The sequence below is a fragment of the Hydra vulgaris genome, chromosome 04 (genome assembly GCF_038396675.1).
Source record: "Hydra vulgaris chromosome 04, alternate assembly HydraT2T_AEP".
NCBI classification, from domain to species: Eukaryota; Metazoa; Cnidaria; class Hydrozoa; order Anthoathecata; family Hydridae; genus Hydra; species Hydra vulgaris.
Window position 1 is genome coordinate 31,664,641 of NC_088923.1, and position 25,377 is coordinate 31,690,017.

The following is a 25,377-nucleotide window of genomic DNA, read 5'->3' on the forward strand; positions in this document are numbered from 1 at the left end:
ATAATTTTCATTCTGTTTTTTTTCAATTAAAGGGTTTTTATTTTTTTCAGATTCTAAGAAAAAATGGGCTTTCCAAGGAATTCTTTTAATAAAGTGTTCTACTTTGTCTATTAATAAAATAGTATAACTTTTTTTGTCTGGGATCGGGATATTTTTGAGAGAGTAAGTAAAATTGTTAGTTTCCATGTTTAGGTTAGGTAAAATACGATTAAAGAGTGCTCAACAAGTATAAACTTGGAGCTTAATATGTAAATTATGTTAGTGAATTTTACAAATAGAGTGCTCAATGTTCTTAAAGAACAGAGCAATAATTAATTAGTAAAAAACACTTATCTAACTTTTATCTTCGACTTGAAGTTTCACCATTGCTTGATCATCAGGAAGAGTTACTGAATCTCAAAAAAAAAAATTCAATTTATAGAAAAAAATATTTTACAGGAAGTTATAAATTATTATAAAAAATTTTTAATTACTATATTTTTTTGTTAACGGGAAGTTACAGAAAGTATTATTGTATATTAATGTAAATTCGAACCATCCCCCTCAAATTCTAAAACAAATTCCAATTTCAATTAACAATAGGCTAAACCAAAACTCTTCTAATGAAAATATTTTTAACTCCTCTAAACGCGTTTATGAAGATGCCCTTAAAAAAAGTGGCTTTCAAAATTTCGAGCTAAAATTTGAAAAGAAAATTGCAAAAAAGCGTAATAGAAATAGAAACATAATGTGGTTCAACCCCCCGTCCAGCAAAAATGTTTCAACAAATATAGGTAAAATTTTTCTAAAATTAGTAGTCAAACATTTTCCTCCCTCTAATAAATTACATAAGATTTTTAACAGAAATACCATTAAAGTAAGTTATAGTTGTACAAAAAATTTAGAAAGAATTATAAAAGGCCACAACTACGCGTTAATTAATAAAAATGAACATATAAAAGAAAAAAACACTGATTATTGTAATTGTAAACAAAAAATAGATTGCCCTCTAAATGGAAAATGCCTTTCGAAAAATGTAATTTACAAGTGCATTGTTTCCTCACAAAACAACCCTGATAAACAATATATTGGCTTAACCGAGGGGGAATGGAAAAAACGTTATGCCAACCACAAACAATCGTTTAAACACAAAAAATATTCAAAAGAGACTATGCTGTCAAAATATATTTGGGATTTAAAAGAAAAATATAAAAATTTTAATTTACAATGATCTATTCTAAAATCTGCCCCTGCCTATAATAACATTTCCAAAAACTGTATGTTATGTTTGCAAGAAAAATTTGAAATAACTACTCATTTAAATCAAGAAAACTTATTAAATAAAAAATCTGAATTAATTTCTAAATGTAGGCACGAAAATAAATACCTCTTAAAAAATTATAAAAACAAATGACCAAATTAAACTATCCCCATTCCAAAGAAAATTATTTCATAATTACTTTCTGTAACTTCCCGTTAACAAAAAAATATAGTAATTAAAAATTTTTTATAATAATTTATAAATTCCTGTAAAATATTTTTTTCTATAAATTGAATTTTTTTTTTGAGATTCAGTAACTCTTCCTGATGATCCAGCAATGGTGAAACTTCAAGTCGAAGATAAAAGTTAGATAAGTGTTTTTTACTAATTAATTAAATATATATATATATATATATATATATATATATATATATATATATATATATATATATATATATATATATATATATATATATATATATGTATATATGTATATATGTATATATGTATATATGTATATATATAATATATATATATATATATATATATATATATATATATATATATATATATATATATGTATATATATATATATGTATATATGTATATATGTATATATATATATATATATATATATATATGAATATATATATATATATGAATATATATATATATATGAATATATATATATATATATGAATATATATATATATATATATATGAATATGAATATATATATATATATATGAATATATATATATATATATATATATATATATATATATATATATATATATATATATATATATATATATATGAATATAAATATGAATATATATATATATATATATATATATATATATATATATACATATATATATATATATATGAATATAAATATGAATATATATAATATATATATATATATACATATACATATATATATATATATATATATATATATATATATATATATATATATATATATATATATATATATATATATATATATATATATATATATATATATATTTACTTACAGCCCTCAGAATTAGAGTTGGCATTCGGCAATGCCATCTTTAAGTACTTGAGGTTGGCAAAAAGTTGCCAACCTTATTTCTATGTTTTATGGTAAGACTTTAGTTTCATTTTTTTTTTCTGCCGACCTCTAAAAGATTAAGTTTAATTTCCCAATTCCGAGGGTTGTATATATATTAGGGGTGTTCAAAAAATATATATATATTAGAATTTGAAAAACCAAATTGTCTAGATTTGAAGCAAATATGTTTAAGCTTACTCATAAAATATTTCAGCACCATTGAACCACTCTTTCCTTTCCCTCAAAGCACATATTTGGAAAAAAAAGGACTGAAAAATGACCAAAAATGGATTACTTTAAATGTCTTGAGGGCAAGGCTAGCATAAAATTTATAATAATTTTTTTTTTCAGGGCTTAGATAAATATTTGTATTTTTGATTAAAAAAGTATGTTGTTTTTCTTTCTTCTTAATAATCAATATAATTTACCTTTTAAATTGGCTAAAAAATGTTTATTACGTGAGCGGCATTGTTTTTATAACCTTTTCAACAATTAAATTCAAACTTTGTTATTTAGATTCAAAATATAGTTTGCAAATGTATATATTCAAAATAAGAATAGAATGATTCATTTTATATACGTTTATTATTTTAATCATAATAAAATAAAATACTCCTGAAGTTATGACAATTTATTAATTGGTCTTCAAAAACTACACTTCGCATTTTATTTACTTTTTTGCAAAATTTGGAGATTTGATTGCAAAAAATGTTCCTTAAGCGCAGTATCAATGATATTCTGAAAAAATCAAACATGTGCTAAAGTACCTTTCATCATTAGTAAATACGCGGTTTTCAAGTGGTCTTTAAAAATAACTTATTAGCAATTAAGAAATAAAAAAGGTTTTTTCAAATTTACCGAAAATGTTGATTTTGTAACATATGTGGTTTTTACATATCACAATTCAATATTACTTATCAAATAAAAAAAAAATATTTTAAATATTCAAAAAGGTTTTGTAGAAGTTTCTTCTATTGTTTATTTAATTTTTTTTGTTTGTTTGTGTTTTGTTTCTTCGCTAGAAGGAAAGACTATTAGATAATCTTATTTTGGTATGACTGGTAGAGCTTTTTCCAGAAAGCAGAGCAAACTCTGTCAACTGATATCAATCTGTTCTGTTTTTCTGCTTCATTGTTGTAACAATGGACATATTGCTGCATCATACCGACAGCTCTTATTGAATGATCATTGACAACAATAAGGCTATTGGCTTAATTTTCAAAAATTTTAAATGAATACTGTGTATGTCAGTATTGTGGTGGAAGTGAAAGCCAGTCTTTTATTCTTTCTTCAGCTAAAACACTAAAACTAAACATACTAAAGGTAAGAAAACTTATCTACCAAAGGGGCTAAACTTGGTGGATCTTTCTCAGTACTAGAATTTTTTTCTAGCTCTTTTCTGATGTCTTTCTTTTTTTTGTTTTCATTTTTAAAGTGTTCAGCCTTAGGTATTTTGAATAAAAGAATTGCAGCTGCAATTTTTTTTTTTTTCATGCAAAGAAAATCCTCATCTAATAAAGCGAATCAAGCACAGCATCAACTGCTTTTGGATTCCAACAAATATTTCTAAATGATGCATCTGATGGAGAGCTTTAATATATAAGTTGGAGGCCATTGACACATTGTCTATGGCCTCCAATTAAATACCACTTGGCATAAAAACAGATCACGAACTCTACAATAAGCTTGATTTCTTTTTTGATTTCTTTTTTGTTGTTTTTTTGAACAAAGTCAAGTTGAGAAAACAAAAGCTGCATTTTCAGATAGTAAATTGCTTTACCAAGAAAATGCGCATGATGAATAGCCCCAGTTTTCCTTTTATAAACAGAAGGTGGTAGATAAGTCACAACTAATTCAGCCAGCTCTTTTCTGTCTTCACGTTTATCTTCTCCTGGTATCTCCTTCTTTCTATATATGCTTTGCAAAAGTTTATAGAATTTTCACTTATACTACCACTCACCTCCTTCCATTTAAACTTGCACAGATCACTTGGAGCATAACTAAAATTAGTATGTTCAAATAGGCTCCTCAATTTATGAAACAACAAGTTTTCTGGTCTTGTACTCAACCCATTTGTTGTATATTTCTAAAAATGCACCATTCTTAATTCTGTTATGTGATGCCTAGATGCTAATTTTAAAAAGACATTTATTTAAACCGTTTGATATCTTTATGATTGAACCATTTTTGATCCCGGTATTGCTTGCAGTTGTATCAAAACAAATCCTACTTTTGATTCAAGTTTATATTCCTTTAGTAGGTTCATAATACTTGTATATTGATCTTCACCAGGAGATTAAGTTAAAGGAGGAACACCTAGTAGGCGCGTCTCACGCTCAATGTTCACAAGAACTGCCAGCCTGTCAATCTTGAACTTTTTTCCTGCATTAGTTTCACAAAGAGTTTTTCCATCAAAATATAACACATGGATAAGGAGAAGCTTCTATTGCATTTTTTACATCCTCCTTTGCTAAAGTTGACATATTTTCATCTGCTAATTTCATCTTTCTAAAGGCTGTTGATTTACTGCAATGTATATCTGTAAGTTCAACACCAGCTTCAGTTAAAATACCTCTATTATATAGCTACTAGGCTCAAAATAAGATGAATCATAACTCAAATCAGATTTGAGTTTAATTTCATAATTAGTTTTTGTTGATAGCACTTCCTTTGTTCTATTTTTCTTTCTGCTACTCTCTGCTGTCTACAAGCATAAAATAATACTAATTATAATTATAACTAATTATAACAAAATGTTTTATAAGAAAAGTTTCACTTAGTACTTCTAATTGTAAAATTTTACCTTTTTACTAGATTTCTTATACTCTGTCCCAAAAATGAACTTTCTTTCTCCTTCCTGATCTACCAAAAACATCTTCAAGCTTATCCTTGTCAGATTTTTTTTTTCGGTCCTAATAATGTTCTTCAAATCTAGCCTACCAAAAAACTTTTTTTAAGTAATTCTTGTTTTTTTGTTTAGTTAAATCTTTAGGAGACCCTCTTTTTTCAAATTAGAATAATGCTTGTCAAGTTTAATAAGATTTTTGAATAGTTAAGTGTCACTAACAACTCCAAACCCTGCTTTAATCCAGGGTTTCATAGCCTTAACTCAAACACAGTTACAATCCAATTTTTCACTTCTTTCAAAATTTTTAAAAAAGCAAGCACGTAACCAAACTGATTTTTTTGGTGTTTTAGGCAGCATAGATTGCAGATATGCTAGATGTTGTAGAATATCCATGCCTGTTGGAAGTTGAATATTTAAATGCATGTTTGTTTTTGTTCATTATATTTTATTGAGATCACTCTCTATCTTAAATATATAATATACATTAAATTGTTCAAGTTTCTTACAAACTAGAAATTACCTGTAACTTCTGGTTTAGCTGTTTTAATAATAAACAATTTCTTTTTTTTTATTAGATCTCAACTTAAATTTGTTCTCAAACTCGCACTTTTCGTTTCCTTTATACATATTCATTGCAAGTTTAGTATTTATCATTATCATTAATCTAAATAACCAAGAATATATTTGTAAATATTATAAAAGCCATAAAATCACTTAATATATTATTTAAATATTTGCTATATTTTATATAGTTATATATTTTATATTGATATATACAACACATTATATCTTAGTTTGTGTTTCATATCGCTACTTATAAAATTATAAATTAAGTTATAAGTTTATAAATTAAGTTATAAGTTAAGAACATATTCTTTTGTTTCGTAATGGCATTAAACATACATAAAATGAGTAATTCTATTCTTATTTTAAATATATACATTTAGAAACTATACTATAAACCTAAATAACAATGTTTAAATTTGATTGTTGAAAAGGTTATAAAAACAATGCTCCACCACGTAATAAACGTTTTTTAGCCAGTTTAAAATGTAAGTTATATTGATTTTTGAGAAGAAAAAAAAACAAAATACTTTTTAAATCAAAAATAAAGATATTTATCTAAGCTCTTAAAAGAAATTTATTGAAAATGTTTATGCTAATCTTGCCCTCAAGACACGTAAAAAATTTAAAATAATCCGTTTTTGGTCATTTTTGGGTCCTTTTTTTTCCAAACATGTGCTTTGAGGGCAAGGAAAGAGTGGTTCAATGGTGCTGAAATTTTTTGCGAGTAAGTTTAAACATATATGCTTCAAATCTAGACGGTTTGGTTTTTCCAATTCTAAATTTTTTTTTTGAACGATACATACGACTTTCGTCGTTTTTAAATGTTACTTATTAAAGAGACTATTAAGTGTTAATTAAGGAAATCTATTATTGCTGGTATGTCAATGGGAGGGCTTGCGCAGTTTCTTGCTTCACCTACTGATTTAGTGAAAGTTCAAATGCAAATGGAAGGGAAAAGATTGCTTCAAGGTCATAAAAAAAGGTTTGAAATTTTGTAACAATCTTTATATAATGGCTTAGTTGAAGTGTTTTAATAGAAATTTTATTCAAAAAGTATACTTTTATTTAAAAAAAGTTTTATATATTTATAGATATAAAAATACATTTCATGCATTTAAAGTAATTGCAAGTGAAAATGGAATAAAAGGACTGTGGAAAGGATGGCTTCCTAATGTACAGCGAGCTGCACTGGTTAATCTTGGGGGTTAGTTCTTAATATACAACAGGCTGCATTGTCTAATATGACCGATTAGTTTTTGATATCATCTAAAGTATATTTTCTGATGTATGAATTATAATATATATATATATATATATATATATATATATATATATATATATATATATATATATATATATATATATATATATATATATATATATATATACACACACACACTGACAGGTCAAGTAAACTTAAATGTAATTACAAATGTAATTTAAAATAATTTTCTCTAGTTTTAATTTTTATCAATGCAATTTAAGAACATTATTTTTTAGGTTTTTAAGGATATTCTTCACAGAGAATTCTGAAAATTTTATTTTCAGAATTCTGTTTAAAATTTATTGTTGAAGGGATTTTAAAAGGGATCACTAAAAAGTGAAAAATTTTAACTTTTTTATTAAAAGCAATCTCAAGACATAAATTTGATATAAAGATTATAAAAAATTATTTAAAAATATGCCATTTTTCTGATAATCTTTTATTTAAGAAATATAAAAATATATTTTGTTCATACTTTACTGTATGTAGTTTAATGATCTTTCTTTAATTAATAATATGCATTAATGAAGGCTTGTGCATCTTTAATCACAGTTTCGATCAAAAGCACAGCTCAAATACTTGAAAAAAGTCTAAAATCTAAAAGTTACTAAAATTGCCATGTACCTCTGTAATAAAACAAATGTGCAATGTGCAATCAGACGCACATGAATTTTGCAACATTTCAGCATATATAAGGCATGGAACTTCTGAACAAAACATGGATACAGAAGTAACTATGTTATAAAATCTATATATATATATATTTAAATTAAAAGATCGGAAAAAGTTTAAAAACTTAAAAAAGATTTTTTTTTAATTGAAAGATTACTTGTGCAAACCAAAACCATCAGTCGATGTAGCAGCACTCCTCACATGTTTACCTATTTGTCAGTTGATGTAGCAGCATACATTGCATGCTCCACCTATTTGTCAGTAGATATATGCAAATAGTAAAAAATAGAAATAAAACATTCAGAATATTTTTATTTTTATTAAAAAAATGAAAAGATTGTAAATTTTGAAATCTAAATTAATTTACAGTTCTTTTGAGACCTAGTATACTTTTAGAAAAAACTGTTATATGAGATCCAGCATGTTCACTGTTATATGAGATCAAGCATGAAATAAAGGGTGTGAAATGCAAAGTTACCTTTTCCAGGTAACTTCGCATTACGCTATATATATATATATATATCTATATATATATATATATATATATATATATATATATATATATATATATATATATATATATATATATATATATATATATATATATATATATATATATACATCTGTGTGTGTGAGTGTGTCTATATATATATTATATTAATATAAATATATTTATTTGTTTGTTTAATATTTTGTTTCAAAAATTTTCATTTAGACAAGTTAATTACTATTTGATGTATAGATACACACACTTTTTGGAAGTATTTTTTTTTTAGATTTAACAACATATGACTCTGTTAAGCACTTCCTTATAAGAAATACAAGATTGACTGATAATTGGACAACACATGGACTGTCAAGGTATAATTTACTCTCTCTCTCTCTCTCTCTCTATATATATATATATATATATATATATATATATATATATATATATATATATATATATATATATATATATATATATATATATATATATATATATATATATATATATATATATATATATATATATATATATATGAATGTATGTATGTATATCCATACACGTCTATATAAGAATATATGTCTATATACATATATAGTTATATGTATATGGATCATTCCATATCAAGTGGACCAAGGTCCAACATGGATCACCTAAGATTTTTTAATGAAACTTGATGGGTTGGTTTATATCAATGACAAAAGAAATTCTTAAAAATTTTAGCATAAAATCTTTTGTCCTTTATAGATAAGGTCATTTGAAATTTCTTATTTTTCTAAAACTTTAGGTAAAAACATGTTTTGTTTATAATTTGAAGCTCTATATTTTAAAAACAAAATTTCAGAAAACCTTCTGGTTTTTTTTATTGCATACAATTCTTGACTTACTTCAAAACTTTGACATTGAATTTTCAAATGTCACATTAAATCCATAATGGCTACCTAAAAAACCTTAAAAAATTGTTTTCAAATATAAAAAGTTGATTTTTAATGGGTCAATATTCAAAATCTGCAATTTAAAAACTGAAAAGACATTTTTTTTAAGTTTCTATAAATGATAGGCTACCAAATTTAAGAAATTTACTAATAAAATACAATTCACTAAAAAAATATGAACTTTTAAAAATGGCTCTGGCTAAAACTTAAGAAGAAGTGCCTCCACTTTAAACCACCAGTAACCTAAAATCTATACTGGTTTTAATAAGATTTTTTTTTTCTACTTATTATCAATGTATAATGGACTTATATAATAAATTATTTTTAGATTTCAGGAAAAAAATAGTGGGCACTCATAGGGAAGTAACAAAAACAGAACAATGATATTTGCGCAAAATGCATTAAAAACAATAAAAATAGAGTTATTGATGTACTTTAGTTTGTATTATATATTGTAATACAAAGTATTTATATATGTAAAAGTATTTCATAATCGGTACTAGAAATAAGTCTTGAATTAAGCCTGAATTAAACTCTTATTAATTAAACTTTTAAATTGCTCTAGCCCCTTTTTGCAACACCCTACCTCCACCCATTTACTATTTAACATGCATATTTTCCCCAGAACATAGAATAAAATTGTAATTGAACACTTCTTCTTCCACAGTGTGTCTGGTTTTATATCTGATGCATGAAGTGCTGTTATGCGCAAACTTACTACTAAACATACACATATAAAAGCTATAGCATTGAGTTTTTAATGTTAATACATATAAAATTTTTAAGAGCTTATTTGGTAAAAATAAAAAGAAAGACTTTTAGTCTAATTTACTTAATATTTAATATCATGACTATAAATTTTGTATCATTTTTTCTAATCCATTCACTATTCCAACCCGCCCCATTTATCTGACTTATTTGATTATTATGTTTAAATTTAGATTACAGCTTATACCAAGTTATAAGAGTTATTTCAGCAAATTGTTATTGCAATAATCTAGATCTTTCTATATTTATGAACGGTAATGTACTCAATGAGTCATCTACCCTTCATCTTTTAGGATTAACTATTATTTCTAATCTTTTTGGAAACCATATATCAAATTCATTGCAAAATTAGCTTCTGCTAAGGTTGCTCTTTCTCTTTATCTCTTTATCATGCTTGCCAATTTCTTACTCCGGATTCTCTATCTATAAAGATGGCAAAACTATTTATGGGTTAAATATAGACATATGATACATGTTTATAGGGGTATTTGGGGCTGTGGATTTAATTTTCAGGCTCCATTTTAAATTTGGAGTGTTCATGACCACACAAGTGATCATTTAAGGGGCTGTCAAAGGTGGTCATTGGATGTCTTGATTGTTTTTAAATTAGATGGGACATGTTTTATGTCTAATTATAGGTAATTGCAGTCGTGGAATTTAAATCTGGTCAGCGTTAAGAAGAGGTCATGACCGCTCAATGGTCATTTTAGTGTTTTTCAAGGGTGGTTCTGAGATGTCCTGATGGTTTTTCAATTAGATGGGACATGTTGTGTATCTAAATGTAGGTAGATACAGTTAGGGAACTTAAATCTGGACAATAATTTTTTTTATAAAAATATAAGAATTATTGAGGTTACATACATCAGACATAAGTACATCAATAACTTCTTGGCCTCCTCAGGTTAGTAAATGACCAGGGGTTGATACTTGACCAGGGTTGGGGCCGGGTTTGATAAAATTTAACTAGGGCCGGCTATATTTTATGATAAAACATTTATACATTCTAAGGTATATTTTTTATATCCAAAATTCATGTTATATTTTGTATATATATGCATATATAAACATAATTATGATCAACATGATCATCATAATCATCATCACCATCATCATCATTATCATCATCATCATCAGGCTTTAGACTTCCTTATTTATGCTGTTTCTCTAACCATGGTCAATGCTCAAACGAACAATCAACTCTATTACGATAAACCAAAAACAATTCTTGCTTGGCTTCTTATTCAACAAGTTGTATCCTTTACTGTATCTGTCCCTTTATGCTATAAAAACTTTTATTAATTCTGTTTTTTTCCTTGCACATCAAAAAAACCTTATAACTCTTACCCATCTTCATGTTTTCCTTTTTTATACAACCTATAACTTTTTAAGTCTTCAGTTAACCATTTCTAGCTTTTTAACCTATCCTAACGGGCGATGGGGAAGTTATCGGACAAATCCTAATTTCATTATTTGAGCATAATAATTAGTTTTTGTGGTTTTATGCGTAGGCATAAAATATAAGTCTATAAAACATAATATATAAGTCTATAAAATATAAAATTTATTATTTAAAACACAATTATTTAAAATGAGGTTAAATGCAGCTGAACGAGAATCTTTTCGAAAGCAACTAAAAATGTTTTTTGTAAATAAACCTAATATAAAAAAAATAATAATCGTAAATCATTTTGAAAAGGAAGGATTTGCTCGAAGTACAATATATGATAACCTAAAAAGACTTGAAACTGTTCAATCGTTTTCTGATAGAAAGCACCCTGGTCGTCCGACATCCTGGACTAGAGAAAAGAAAGCCAAATTAACAAGACTTGTCATTAATCGAAAAGGGGTCAGTCAGAGAAAAATAGGTATTAAATTCGGTGTAAATCAATCGACAATTGGACGTCAGTTAAAAAAAATGAATATTAAATATAGAAAACGACTCCAAAATACACTATAGAACAACAAATAAAGGCAAAGAAAAGAAGCAGGAAACTAGTTAACCAACTCTATAACACAAAATCGCTTCTAGTCATCGATGACGAAAAATACTTTTGTTTTGCAGGGGACAACATGCCTGGAAATTCTGGATACTACACACACAACAAAAAGACATGCCCAGAAAGTGCACGTTTTATAGGAAAAGAGAAATTTCCAAAAAAATTATTAATGTGGATAGCCATATCTGACCGTGGTATCTCCGAGCCATTGTTTCGCACTTCCATGGCTGTAGCGATCAATTCATCAATCTATATTAATGAATGTTTAGAAAAACGACTTCTTCCATTTATTCACAAGTATCATGAAGACTTTAACTATTTTGGCCAGATTTAGCAAGTTCTCGTTATTCTAAAGACTCTCTAAATTGGATGGACCAATATGTCTATTACATTGATAAAGAATCCAATCCCCCAAATGTGCCTCAAGCACGACCAATTGAAAATTTTTGGGGACATTTGGCACAGAAGGTTTACGAGGGAGATTGGCAAGCTTCAACAGAGCAAGTTTTGATTGATCACATTAAACTAAAACTACAAGAAATTGATTTAAACTTTTTACAGTCGCTTATGAAAGGCGTCAGAGCAAAATTGAGATCAATTGCAGATGGTGGTGTTTTTTCATATAAAAAATCATATATTTTTATTAAAAGATAAATGCTTTATTTAAAAAAAATTATAATAGTAGTTTGTTTTTTTATTTATAAATAAGTTATTGACGTTTTTATTTTGTCCGATAACTTCCGCATCACCCGTTATTTTAAAGTAACTCATAACTTAATAATGGTTGCTTGCAACCTTTTTGGAAGTAAATTAGAGTTTAAAAATATATAAATATATGCCAGTATTTAATAAATAGTAAATGTAAGTATAAAATTATAATATATAAAAATTATAAATTTTTTTATAGTGCTCCCTATCAACCCCTGCTAAATCTTATAAATTTGCTGGGGCCAGGACCCGCTTTGCAAAAAGTCTCATTTTTAGCCGGGGCTGGAGCCCCGGTTACTTCTTACTCAGGTTAACATAAAATCTTTTTTTGGACTTTTCTCTGACTCCTCCTCAGTCTGGTCACCTAAGTATTGTAGCTGCAATGCATTTTCATTATAAGATTATAGTTTTTATGGGACCTGGAAAATTTTATTGTGAAGTGATCCCTGTTGTTTTAGTGTAAAACATTATTATTAGGGTGTATGAAATGACTATTTTTCACATATAATTTATTGTTTTTTCATTTTTTAGGGGTTATTTAAATAAATAAAGCATATTTGACCTATATAAAGTACAATTTTCAAAGTGAAAACAACATTTTAAACGGTATATATACATACACATGTACACAACATATGGTACATATACACAACATACGTATTTTAGAAAAGTCATTTAGACGGCATTAAAACTAAAAGTATTAGATTTTTTTTGTTTTCAACACATCAAGAATTAAAAATCCTTTTTCCTCATAAACAAAGTAATTTCTCTTTAATAAACTAAACTATTCTTTTTACATAAATAAAAACATTTTGCATGCAAAAAATGTAAATAATAAATCGTTTCTTCCATAAATCATCTTTTTACACATGTTCACAAAAAAAGTAACATAATGCAGTAATCCATTAAAAAATTAAAACATAAAAAAAATTAATAAACTAAAAATAAAATTAGACTTTCATGAATTATTTATCTTAATTTTAAGCTCAATAATCCCAATTTTTAATAAACTTAATCTCAATAATCTCAAATCTCATTTGCATAAAAATTTTGATATATTTATGATATATTTTTTTTTCTTTTTTTGTTGTTGTTGTTGTTCACCTCCTCAAGGCCAAGAAGGCCACTACAGATGAGGAGGCTAATTAATAGTGGTTATAATCCTCTCTCAACTCTATAACTCCGAAACGCGAACTTTTGACGAACAAAACTGTTGCGCAGAGAAACAAGTTGAGTGCGGTACTACCAGGAGCGCGGTGGGGATCGAAATTGGAAACTCGATGAAGCGAGCACTTTACCACTACACCACTACCGCGTTATATATATATTTAAAAAATGCCTTTATAGAGAAGTGTAATAATCTTGACAAGTTGGCACTGGAATATTTATTTCCATTTATAATGTTTCTTTCATTGTTTTTACAGATAAATGTTTGTAATGATAAATGTATATATTGTTATTAATAAAAAAACTAATAAACTAAAATTACATAGTTGTCATAGAATGTTCTATAACTTTTCACAACAAGATTTAAATGATTAAAACGTTCTTTATGCTTCTTCAGTTTTTTTAAACAAAATCTATGATTGGATATCATTTACAATAAAAACCCTAGCACCTGCTGCACTCAGCTGAGCTCAGAAAATTTGGTTTGAAATTTTTATATATATATCAAAGTGTAATCTAAAGTTAATCACATGTGTCGCTAAGTGTTTTTCTGCATTTGTGGAGGTAAGTGTTAAAAAAAAAAATTCACTATTATTTGAAAAGTAAAATATTGCAATTTTCGTGGTAAAATTAGCATCATCATTATCATCATCATCATCATCATCATTATCATCATCATCAGGCTTTAGCCTTCCTCTTTTATGCTGTTTCTCTAATATAAACAATCTTACGGAAAAATTCCATGGAATTCAAGCTGCTTTATCTAAAAAATCTTTTTCTTTTTTCTACAAATACTATTGTGTTCAATGCTCAAACGAGCTATCATCTCTATTACAATAAATCAAAACTCATTTTTGCTTGGCTTCTTATTTAACAAATTGCATCCTTTTACTGTACCTGTCTTTTCATGCTACAAAATTTTTTATTAATCCTGTTTTTTTCCTTGCACATCAAAAAAATATAACTCTTACCCATCTTCATGTTTTCTTTTTTTATACAATCTACAGCTTTTTAAGTCATCTAAGTATAATATATTAAGTATTATAAATTTTTTTCTAGCCCGATGCCAGGTTTGCAAAAAGTCTCATTTTTAGCCAGAGCCAAGGCTCGTTCACTTTCTATATTGTTATTTCCACAATATTTAAGATATTTCCACAATATTGTCTAAAAACCAATTTGCATCATGAACATATGCTACATTAATTTCCTGGTGAAAGAGAAGCAAGTGGAACCGTATGCTGCATTCTAGAAACATTTACATTAATATACATATTGTCTATGACACCCATCTCATCTTAAAAGTAGTTAATGATTATGGTATAAAATAATGGTGGTTTTTTGTTCCTGGAATTGTTGAACAATAGCATAACGTTCTTCTAATTTAAACTTTATGCATTGTAATACAATTGCATTATTTAAAATGTATTGAAAATTTATTCCTTTGATATTTTTTCTACACTAATCATACCTTTTCTTAGGTGAATTAATAGAATTTGTTAGTGATTGTAAACTGGTCATGCTACAAGTCTTTTAAAAGAGCCCCCAGTGCCATCACATGCACTCTTTCCATGTGATTTAGCAAAAAATGCCACTCTGCAGATACATCATAATCATGTTCATGGTGACATAAGTTAGACATATTTTTATAATTTCCGTATTGTGAGCCTGCACCATCACTAAAATAAGTGCAATGATTAAAGTAAGGCGTGAACTCTTTTAAATGTTTTAGTACTTCATAAATGAAACAATGACTGAGTTTGTAATTTGTTGCAAATGATCTGAGAGTATACAAACACTTTTACATTTTATTTTCTTCCTTACAGTAAATAACTAAAAAAAGCAATGCTGCTTGACGGTTGTTTCAATGGAAACCTTGTACTGCATCTTGAATTTAAAAAACTGTAATTTTCAGTAAAGTCTTGTGATACTAAAATATGATTACTTGGTAATGTTTTTTTTTCATTTTTTTTGCAAGTTCCCACTATTAGAGTTGAATGTTGCTGGAAGTAACTTCCAACTTATTAAGTTATTTTCAGATATGTTTTGAGATTTTAACAAATTAACTATTATTAACAAGTATATGGCCTTTTTTAGATGGTCTAAACTAGACAATTTGGCATTGAGTTGAACAAATTTTGGGTCTCTTCTGTTGTTATAATATCCTGTGCCCTCATTATAGCTTCTTTCAAGTTGTTTTTCTAAATGCTCGGTCGCCAATTTTTCTATCCAAATTACACCACAAATTTTCTATTGGATTCAAGTCCGAACTTTAAGATGGCCATTCCAAAACATTGATGTTATTTATGTTTGTTCTTTTATTTATTTTTAAGTAACTTTTATGTTAGCTAATAGAAGGCTTTTTTGTTGTTTTTCGAAAATGTTGTCTTTTACAATTAACTTGGGTCGAGGCATATTGTTTAAAACCTGACACATTTAAGAGTATTCATCTGATTGGTAAAATTCACACACTTGATTTTTTACTTTCTTACTAATAGATCTTCCTCTTTTTTTAAAAATGGTTCTGCCATTATGCCATGCATTTGTTTCAAATATCTTGGTATTATTATCATTCCTAGGGATAAATAGTTTGGTGTGTAATTAATGTTTAAACTCTCAGGAACCAAAGTCCTAAAACATTGGCTATTTTATTTTTGATAGGAGTAAGGATTTTATTCATCTTATAATGAGTTTTCTATTGAAAACGCATGAGTTTTCTATTGAAAACGCATGAGTTTTCTATTGAAAACGCATGAGTTTTCTATTGAAAACGCATGAGTTTTCTATTGAAAACGCATGAGTTTTCTATTGAAAACGCATGAGTTTTCTATTGAAAACGCATGAGTTTTCAATAGAAAACTCATGGGTTTTCTATTGAAAGCTCATGGGTTTTCAATAGAAAACTCATGGGTTTTCCATGGAAAACCCATGAGTTTTCCATGGATAACCCATAGTTTTTCCATGGAAAACCCATTTTTTTATTTAAAAAAAAACGTTTTTTTAGAGTTCTCTAGGAAAATCTATAAGTTTTCCATGGAAAATCCTTGAGTTTTCCATGAAAAAGTGTTCCAAATACCCATGGAAATTCCATGGTTTTTCCATCCATAAAATTTCCATTGGTATTTGGAACACCTTTTTAAGGAAAACTTATGGATTTTCCATGGTAAAATAGAATGTTTTGTTTTCAAGATTTTTGATCTAATGTTATTTGAATTGAAATTGAATATTAAACCATAAAAAATAAATTTTATCACTAAAGTCGCTAATATTATTGAGTTCTATTAATCTATGGGATCACTTTCGCCGAATAAAATCAATAAACAAAATAAAATTTAAATCTGCCAACTGTATCTGTAGAATTAGGTAGATGTCAAACAAAGTATCATTCCCATTTTGATATTCATTATTGTTTTTACCACAGTTAGTATAATTGTCCATTTGAACAATCTAGACAATACATCATACAACTAATATATACATACTAACTAATTTTCTTGATTTACTAATTCATTTATACTTATAACTATTATCTATTATAACTTACTTTAGAATTACGCATTTATAAATGTTGCCAAATGTTGGGTAACATTTATATAGAAAAAAGTAGCAATGAATATATCATTATTTATAAATAACAATTATAAGATTATTACCTCTTTTTCGCCCAAGCTATCTGCATGATGTACAACATCATTTATATTTCCAGTCAAACATTCCTGCTTGTGATGTAATTTAAATACACTAATACATATATAAGTGTTACCTGCATGTTAGTAACATTTATATAGAACAAGGAAGCAACAAGTATTGCATTACTTATAAATTGTAATTAAAAAAAATATTATTTAATCATCTGAGCTATCTGCATGGTGTACAACATCATTTACAAACCTGTTTTCTTCACGTCCTTGCCATCTTTATATATATTATAAAACACAGAACTTGTAAATGTACAGCTAAATAAATGAATTGAAAGTTTATATTGCGATTCAAGCCTGCCTGCTGATAATGTAGTAATTTTAATGAACACACTATTAAATTCAAAAATTTATTATATTTTTACTTTACTATATAAAACATAACAAATATAATAAATATGTAGTTTATTAAGTATAATAATGTAAAAACATTAAAGTGTGTGCATAAATTAGTTTATTTTTACTTATAAAGAGCACTTCACATTAGTTAAATATTTAAAAATACTTTGTACCGACATGGCTTTTAAAAATTTGTATAAAAAAAAATCACCAACTAGAGAGTCTTTTTTTTTTTACAGTACAGTCTGTTTTTAATATATATATATGATATAATATAAACAAAAAAAATATATTTTTAAAACATCACCGTAGTTTTCCTTCTCCATTTAAGTTGTTCTTGGAACATCCATACAAGTTGAATCCCAAATATTATGTTTAAATCTTTTCTGGTTAGTTCAATTTCAATTTATCACTTTATATAGACAGCTTTTGAACTATTTTTAAAAATATCAAATGCATATAAAAATTGACAATGTTATAAATGATATAAATGATGAACAATATTATTTATATCGCCAGTCAAACCTGTCAGCTTATAATGTAGTAGTTTAAATAAAATAATAAAGTAAATATAAAAGTATTTTTGCACAAACATTATTTACATATTCTAATAATTCTGCTATTTAATAGAAGGAAAAAAACAACATAATAAATATCTAACAAAATGCTGACTTGAATGGCTGCATCAAATATAGTTTTTTAATACTTAATAAACATTTACCATACAACTTTAAGTTCAAACATTTTTATGCAAACTGAAGCCATTAAAAAAAAATTTAAAAAGATAGTACTAGTTCTCTATTAGTTATCTTAATCGATGCTTATCTAAGCTTAAGTTTTAGCCAGAGCCATTTTTAGGAATCCATAATTTTTTACTGAGTTGTACCTTATCAGTAAATTTCCTAAAATTTGGAAGCCTACCATTTGAAGAAATTTAAAAAATATGTCTTTTCATTTCTTAAATTGCAGATTTTGTGATATTGACCCATCAAAAATCAACTTTTTATATTTGCATACAATTTTTTAGGTTTTTTAGGTAGCCATTATGGATTAAATGTGACATTCAAAAGTTCAATGTCAAAGTTTTGAAGTAAGTCTAGAGTTGTATACAAAAAAAAAAAAGCTAGAAGGTTTTCTGAAATTTTGTTTTTAAGATATAGAACTTTAAAGTATGAACAAAACAAGTTTTTGCCTAAAGTTTTTTACTTTTGGTAAAAATAAGAAATTTCAAATGACCTTATTTCATAAATAGACAAAAGATTTTATGCTGAAATTTTCAAGAATTTTTTTCTTATTGATATAAACCAACCCACCAAGTTTCATCAAAATCTAAAGTGGTTTGTATTGAATGTTTTTTGTTAAATCATAAATGAAAATAATTCTTTATTAGTGGTTTTTGTTGATATCTTTACTAAGTAATTTTTGTTTAAGCTTTGCATTTTGTAAAGCGTAAAGCTTTTTCTAGATGTATTTTGATATCAAAAAAGTCATTAGCTAACAATATATTTGCTGTAATTTTTTTTTTTATTTCAAAAGGATTTAAAGTCCGAAACAATTTTAAAAATTTTAAATATTCCATAAGATGAGTTAAGTATGATCTCTTAAACAAAAATTTTTAAACTAAATATCCATGTTTTTTTTTATAAGCATAACGTTTATAAGCATATAGAGGCTCAGATTTGGAAAAAAAATAAGCATATGTAAGCATATTCCTGAACCTCGATAAACCATTTAAAAGATTTAAATTTTATTTAATTAAAAGTTTTAAATATATATATTTCTAAATTTATACCAACAAAAACAACAAAAATCAAAGTTTATGTTTTGCAATGCAACGACTTTATGAAGTAATGAAGTCATTGTGTTGCAAAACTTAAGCCTCAATACTTGAACAGAAAAACATAAAGTTTAGGAGTCGCTCTGAAGTGCTTTATTTCTCTCTTTTTTTTTTCTCTTTCACTTTTAATGTGTAGTTTATTTATATTCAAAATGTTTATTTTATTCTTAAGTCTTATTTTTAGATACTTTTAAAAATAGTAATAATAATGTCAAAGAGAATAAAGAGAAAGCAGCCTACATTGGCAGCGTTTGGTTTTACAAAAAATGTTATGCACAGAGAAGAAATGAGTGCAATCCTATTGCTGTTAAAAGCTGTTGAAACTAGTGTTGAATGCGAACATTGCAAAAAATTATTTAAAAGCCAACAAGGACTAGCTTTTCATGTTAAAGTTATTCACAGAAATTAGCAAACAAGATTGTAAACATTCACAATCACAAGTTCTTCAAAGTAACAAAGAACTTATCACTCTAGCAGTGAAAGATGTGCTCAATAGCATAGTCAACAAAGTTTTTAGTGCAATGAAAAAAAGTGGAGTCTAGCAAATTAGCTGGTAAGAAACGCCACCAATATACTGCTGCCTTTAAAGCAGAAACAATTAACGCTTATGGTTATGAGGCAAATCAAGAAACTATAGCAGAGTTGTTTGGTGTAACACAAAGTCAGATTTTGCAATGGCTTAAAAAAAATGAAACTATTATTAAAGATTGTTTCTGAAGGGAAGACGTTCCATAAAATATCTTGAATTATACGAAGTTATTTACATTGATCCAAACATGGAAATAAAACATCATGTTATAGTTCGATTTTTACAAAAAAAAAGAGTTAAAAATGAGATCAAAACAAAGAAACAAAAGGAAACATAATGAAGAAATGGAACCATTTCTTCATTATGTTTCCTTTTGTTTCCAATTATTACAGAAATGGCATGCGACATGCAGAGAAAAGTGTATTAGAACAGGTTATAAAGATCCAAGTTACGACAAAAAATTGGGACGGACAAAGGCTCAATGTTGACCAGAGCCCACTTCCCTTTGTTGTTCAAGGTAGGGAAACTTACGAGTATGTACCTAAGGGTCAAGGTGCAACACATAATACATAGATCTCACAACTCAGGATTTGAAAAAAGGCAATGTTCCCTTCAAAATATGTTTCGGCCAGAAGGAGAATAACCAAAGTTAGACCAAAACGTTTGTAAGCACTGATGTGATAAAACACTCCTTCCGTTTGTCAAAGAACAAAAGCTTGATAAATTTGTTCTTTTGCTGGACAATTTGAAGGGACAGATGCAGGAGAATTTTAAAGATGCTGTGGCTGCTGCTCAAGGACTTTTCTAGTACGGTCTACCAAATGCCACTGATCTTTGGTAACCAGTTGACGCAGGATATGCTGCCACTCTGAAAAGACTTATTGCCATTGAACATCAAAAATGGCTAGATAGAGATAATAATTTTGATAGATGGTTCAGTAATGAAATGCCCTACACTGCAAAAGAGAGACAAATTTTGATTACACATTGGGCAGGGGAAGCATAAAAAAGTTTTAAACACTTCAAAGTATGACAAGCAAAGGAAGAAATGTTGTGTGATGACTGGGTGTTTAATGACTTCTGATGGCTCAGAAGATTCGCTTGTTAAACCAGAGGACCTTGATGGTTACAAAGTGCCCCCACCATCCATCATTGTCCTGGCAGTGATCAACCCATAGGGAATCAAGATGATATTCAACCTGTGGAGGTAGATGATGGTATAAATGAAGATGCCAAAAAAATTCTTCCAGATGACACCTTTATTAGTCCGGACGAGAAGGAATGCGAAGTTCATATCTTTGATTTCATTGATAACATTTGTATATAGTATATATGTTTTATTTTTTATTGTTATACTACAACATTAATTCAGCTCCATTAAAACCAAAGCAAATACAGAGCATAAGTCAACTTTTTATTTTTCTTATACCCATTAACCTTTAGTAACACGCACACTTTTATTGAAATAAGCATATATTTAATAATAAATAATAATAAGAAATATATTTTATTAGAAATATGCTTAAGTTTAGTATTAAAATAAGCATATATTTAATAATAAATAATAATAAGAAATATATTTTATTAGAAATATGCTTAAGCTTAAGCATATCTTTTAACTTTTCGCTTAAGCATACCCAAGCCTGTTTCAAAAATTTCATATGCTTATAAAAAAAAAACATGTACATTTTTAGATATTTTATAAATCTGACATAATCAAAGAGTGTAATCGAAATTAACATAAGCAAAGGTTGTAATCACCTTAACACAAAACAATTTTTTTCTATTGTAAACAAATTGAGTACCAACAACAAAATGTTACTGCTCCATATTTTACAGTTTTTAAAGATTTGAATAAATCTTAAATTCTTAAATAATAAATGAATAAATCTTAAATTCTTAAAAATAAATTCTTAAAGATTCAACTAAATCTTTAAGAATTTTCTATTCTGAACCTGATACTATTGTTGTAATAATAATATCAAATTATCTCCATGGTGACAATATCAGATTATCTCTATTATTAGTGACTGCACTTGATCAGGACAATTTAAAAAAATTTTCACAATGGGAAAAAGCAATTAACAATATCAAACAATTAATTCAATTCTGTCTTGTTTATATATCTTGTTTAAATATATATTTTCTTTTGTTTTGAAACATTTCTCTATTTTTATTAGGAGAACAGTTTCATTATTGTAACATTTTTAAATATTGAAAAATAATATTTTATAATATTTGGTTCTTCAGAGTTAACTTCAAGTTCAATCTCTTCACTTCAGGTTCTTTACTTGTTATTATTATTATTATTATTATTATTATTATTATTATTATTAGTTTTGGTATAGAATTGGTTTCACATAAAGTGCATCACATACTGCTAAGTGGATTTTATGTAAATAGATGCAGATGTGATGTGATGACCAAATTTAACCATAACATATTTGAACTGTTTTTGTAGTATGAAATGATGGCATTTATGTTGAACTTTTTTTATGTTGAACTTTTTTATCACACTTACACTATACTGTCTTGTGTGATTTTTACAATGAGGTCTCAAGTTTTGTATTTAACATTTTACTTTGCACTTTGATAAATGCTTCAAAATAGGAGAATTGCTTTTAAATTTTCGAGGAATTGTATTAAAATTGCCTTTTTGCCTTTAAAATTCTTTTTAAAAATATGCTGCAAAGTCAATTAAATTAAGATAACACCATAATGGTATGCAGATTGATCATTGTAAAAAAGTGCCCAGTGTCGAGAAAATAGATCCAGATCCCAAAATACAGGTATGAGTACTCAAGTATTCGGGTCTTGATCTTGCATTCAACTATGCTCTATATGTAGTTCTGTCTGGGGGACTGTTGTAATATCAGAAACTTATTACTTTACCTATCTTTCATTATTTTGAGAGCTATGTCATATGCAATATCAAATAGTTGATTCATTTTATTCTTTCTAAGCATCTTCTATAAGACAGTATTTTTCTATACTTCTTAATGTCAACAAAGAATTTTTTTTAATAAGAATACTCAAATTTGTAAAATTGAAAAACTATATTGTAAAAATTGACAAAACTAAAAATCTATAATTCCTACCATAGCCTTTAACTTTAAAAATCAATTAAGGATAAAAAAATAAAGCATATAGTAAATTACATTTCATGTATTTTGATAAAAAAATGTTGTTTTAGAAATATTAATTTAAGGATTTTATGCAGTTTATAAATGTGTTTATGCAGTTTATAAATGTGTTTATGCAGTTTATAAATGTGTTTATGATATAGAAATGTGCTTTTATTAACATTATTAAAATTTTATGCTTATGCAGTTTAGTTTTGTTTTAAGTTTTTTTGAATAAATATTTTTTATTAACTTTTAAAGTATATGCTCTGGTTTTGTTGCTGCAATTCTTAGCACACCAGCTGATGTAGTCAAGACACGCATTATGAACAATCCTGAAGCTTACAATGGTTCAATGGATTGTCTGATCAAGGCGGTATTTTCATAAAATTAAATATTTTATGAACTATGTTAACTAAACTTTAATTTAATTTTAGTCTTTTTTGCTTCTCTTAGATTCAACATGAAGGATTTATTTCGTTATATAAAGGCTTCCTCCCAACTTGGTATAGAATGGTATCATGTGATATTTTTTGAACTTTCTTGCAAGCAATTTTGTTTTTTTGTTCATGTAAAAACAGTATAGCATTTTATTTCAGGCACCTTGGTCGTTAACATTTTGGTTAACATTTGAACAAATACGTCACTTAAGTGGAGCGAGTACTTTTTAACATCATCAAAATTAGGTAATATACTTTAAACTATATTTACTAAATTTAACAACTAGGACTTAAACTAATTATAAATATAATAAAACAGTATACAAAAAATTATAGTTAATAATATCTGATATTAAAAAAACTTAAAACTTTTAAGCGATTGCAGTTTTTTTTATTGATTGTTTTGTAGACTAGGCTACAAAACTATATCACATGCCACTAATGACCAAAGGGACCACTAAATAACTAATGAACCACTAAATAACTAATGGATCACTAAATAAGTAATGGACCACTAAATAACTAATGGACCACTAAATGACTAATGGACCACTAAATAACTAATGAGCAAAGCTCGAATAGGTTTTTAATGAAGTTAATATACCCAGTGGGCATGCATTGTCTGGGGGACGTCCCTTGGACATACGTTGGACTTTTAAATGTCCATGAGATGTTCGATAGACGTCACTCAGACGATGAATGCCCACTGGGTAGGTATACTGGATATCCACTAAAAAATTTTCTCATTTTTAATATAACCTCCATTAAAATAAGTGTAAATAGAGAATATGTTATATTTGAAAGGTAGTGAAGATATTTTTTGACATAAAAAATAAACAGAACTCCAGACAACAATTAAAAGCATTCATAATTTTTCAAAAAATGCCCCAAATTGCTTTGGTTAAAACATTTATCAGTTAAAATGTGACATGAGTTTATACTTTCAGAATCTTGGGATTTTTTTCGTCTTGGTCTATATTTTTTAGATCTTATACCAAAAGACGAGATCTTATAACAAACCAAGATATAACCAAAAAATTTCAAAAAAGTAAAAATTTATGGAAGAAGCGTAAAATTTTCAGAAAATTTGTGTTTTATGATTTTTTATTATTATCTATAAGCTATTAATTTTTTACATTAATCAAAATAATGTTGCTTCTTGAAACAATTGTTCAAAATTGCAGCTGTCACTCTCTCCCGTCGCTTTTGTCATTCAAAATTGCAACTGTCATTCTCTCCCGTCTATTTTGTCATTCAAAGTTGCAGCTGTCATTCTCTCCCGTCCTTTTTGTCATTCAAAGTTGCAGCTGTCATTCTCTCCCGTCTCTTCTGTCATTTAAGTTGAAGTTGTCATTCTCTCCCGTCTCTTTTGTCATTCCAAGTTGAAGTTGTCATTCTCTCCCGTCTCTTTTGTCATTCCAAGTTGAAGTTGTCATTCTCTCCCGTCTCTTTTGTCATTCCAAGTTGAAGTTGTCATTCTCTCCCGTCTGATGGTTGCTTGAAATTAAAAGATTTTGCTAACATTGAATCGATATTGACTTGATTAATTTCAACGCATGTTCTAATTTGTATAACTTTTCTGATTTGAATCCAGTGGTGACGTAGCTGTTAAATTATTTGTCTCACATTGAATTTTCTTTTCTTTGTTGCTGGCTCTTTAGGC

At 27.0% G+C, this 25,377-nt stretch overlaps 1 protein-coding gene across 2 annotated transcripts in view; it reads left to right on the top strand.

Moving 5' to 3' along the window:
* Positions 1–25,377, top strand: part of LOC100197463 (mitochondrial uncoupling protein 4) — a 42,252-nt gene that overhangs the window by 14,521 nt on the left and 2,354 nt on the right. For both annotated transcript variants that reach the window (XM_065796074.1, XM_065796075.1), the window contains exons 5-10: positions 6,614–6,736; positions 6,846–6,958; positions 8,467–8,551; positions 23,536–23,650; positions 23,731–23,790; positions 23,874–23,960. In XM_065796074.1, the coding sequence (XP_065652146.1) occupies positions 6,614–6,736; positions 6,846–6,958; positions 8,467–8,551; positions 23,536–23,650; positions 23,731–23,790; positions 23,874–23,945 (568 nt within the window). In that variant the 3' untranslated portion in view covers positions 23,946–23,960. The remainder of the gene's footprint in view (positions 1–6,613; positions 6,737–6,845; positions 6,959–8,466; positions 8,552–23,535; positions 23,651–23,730; positions 23,791–23,873; positions 23,961–25,377) is intronic.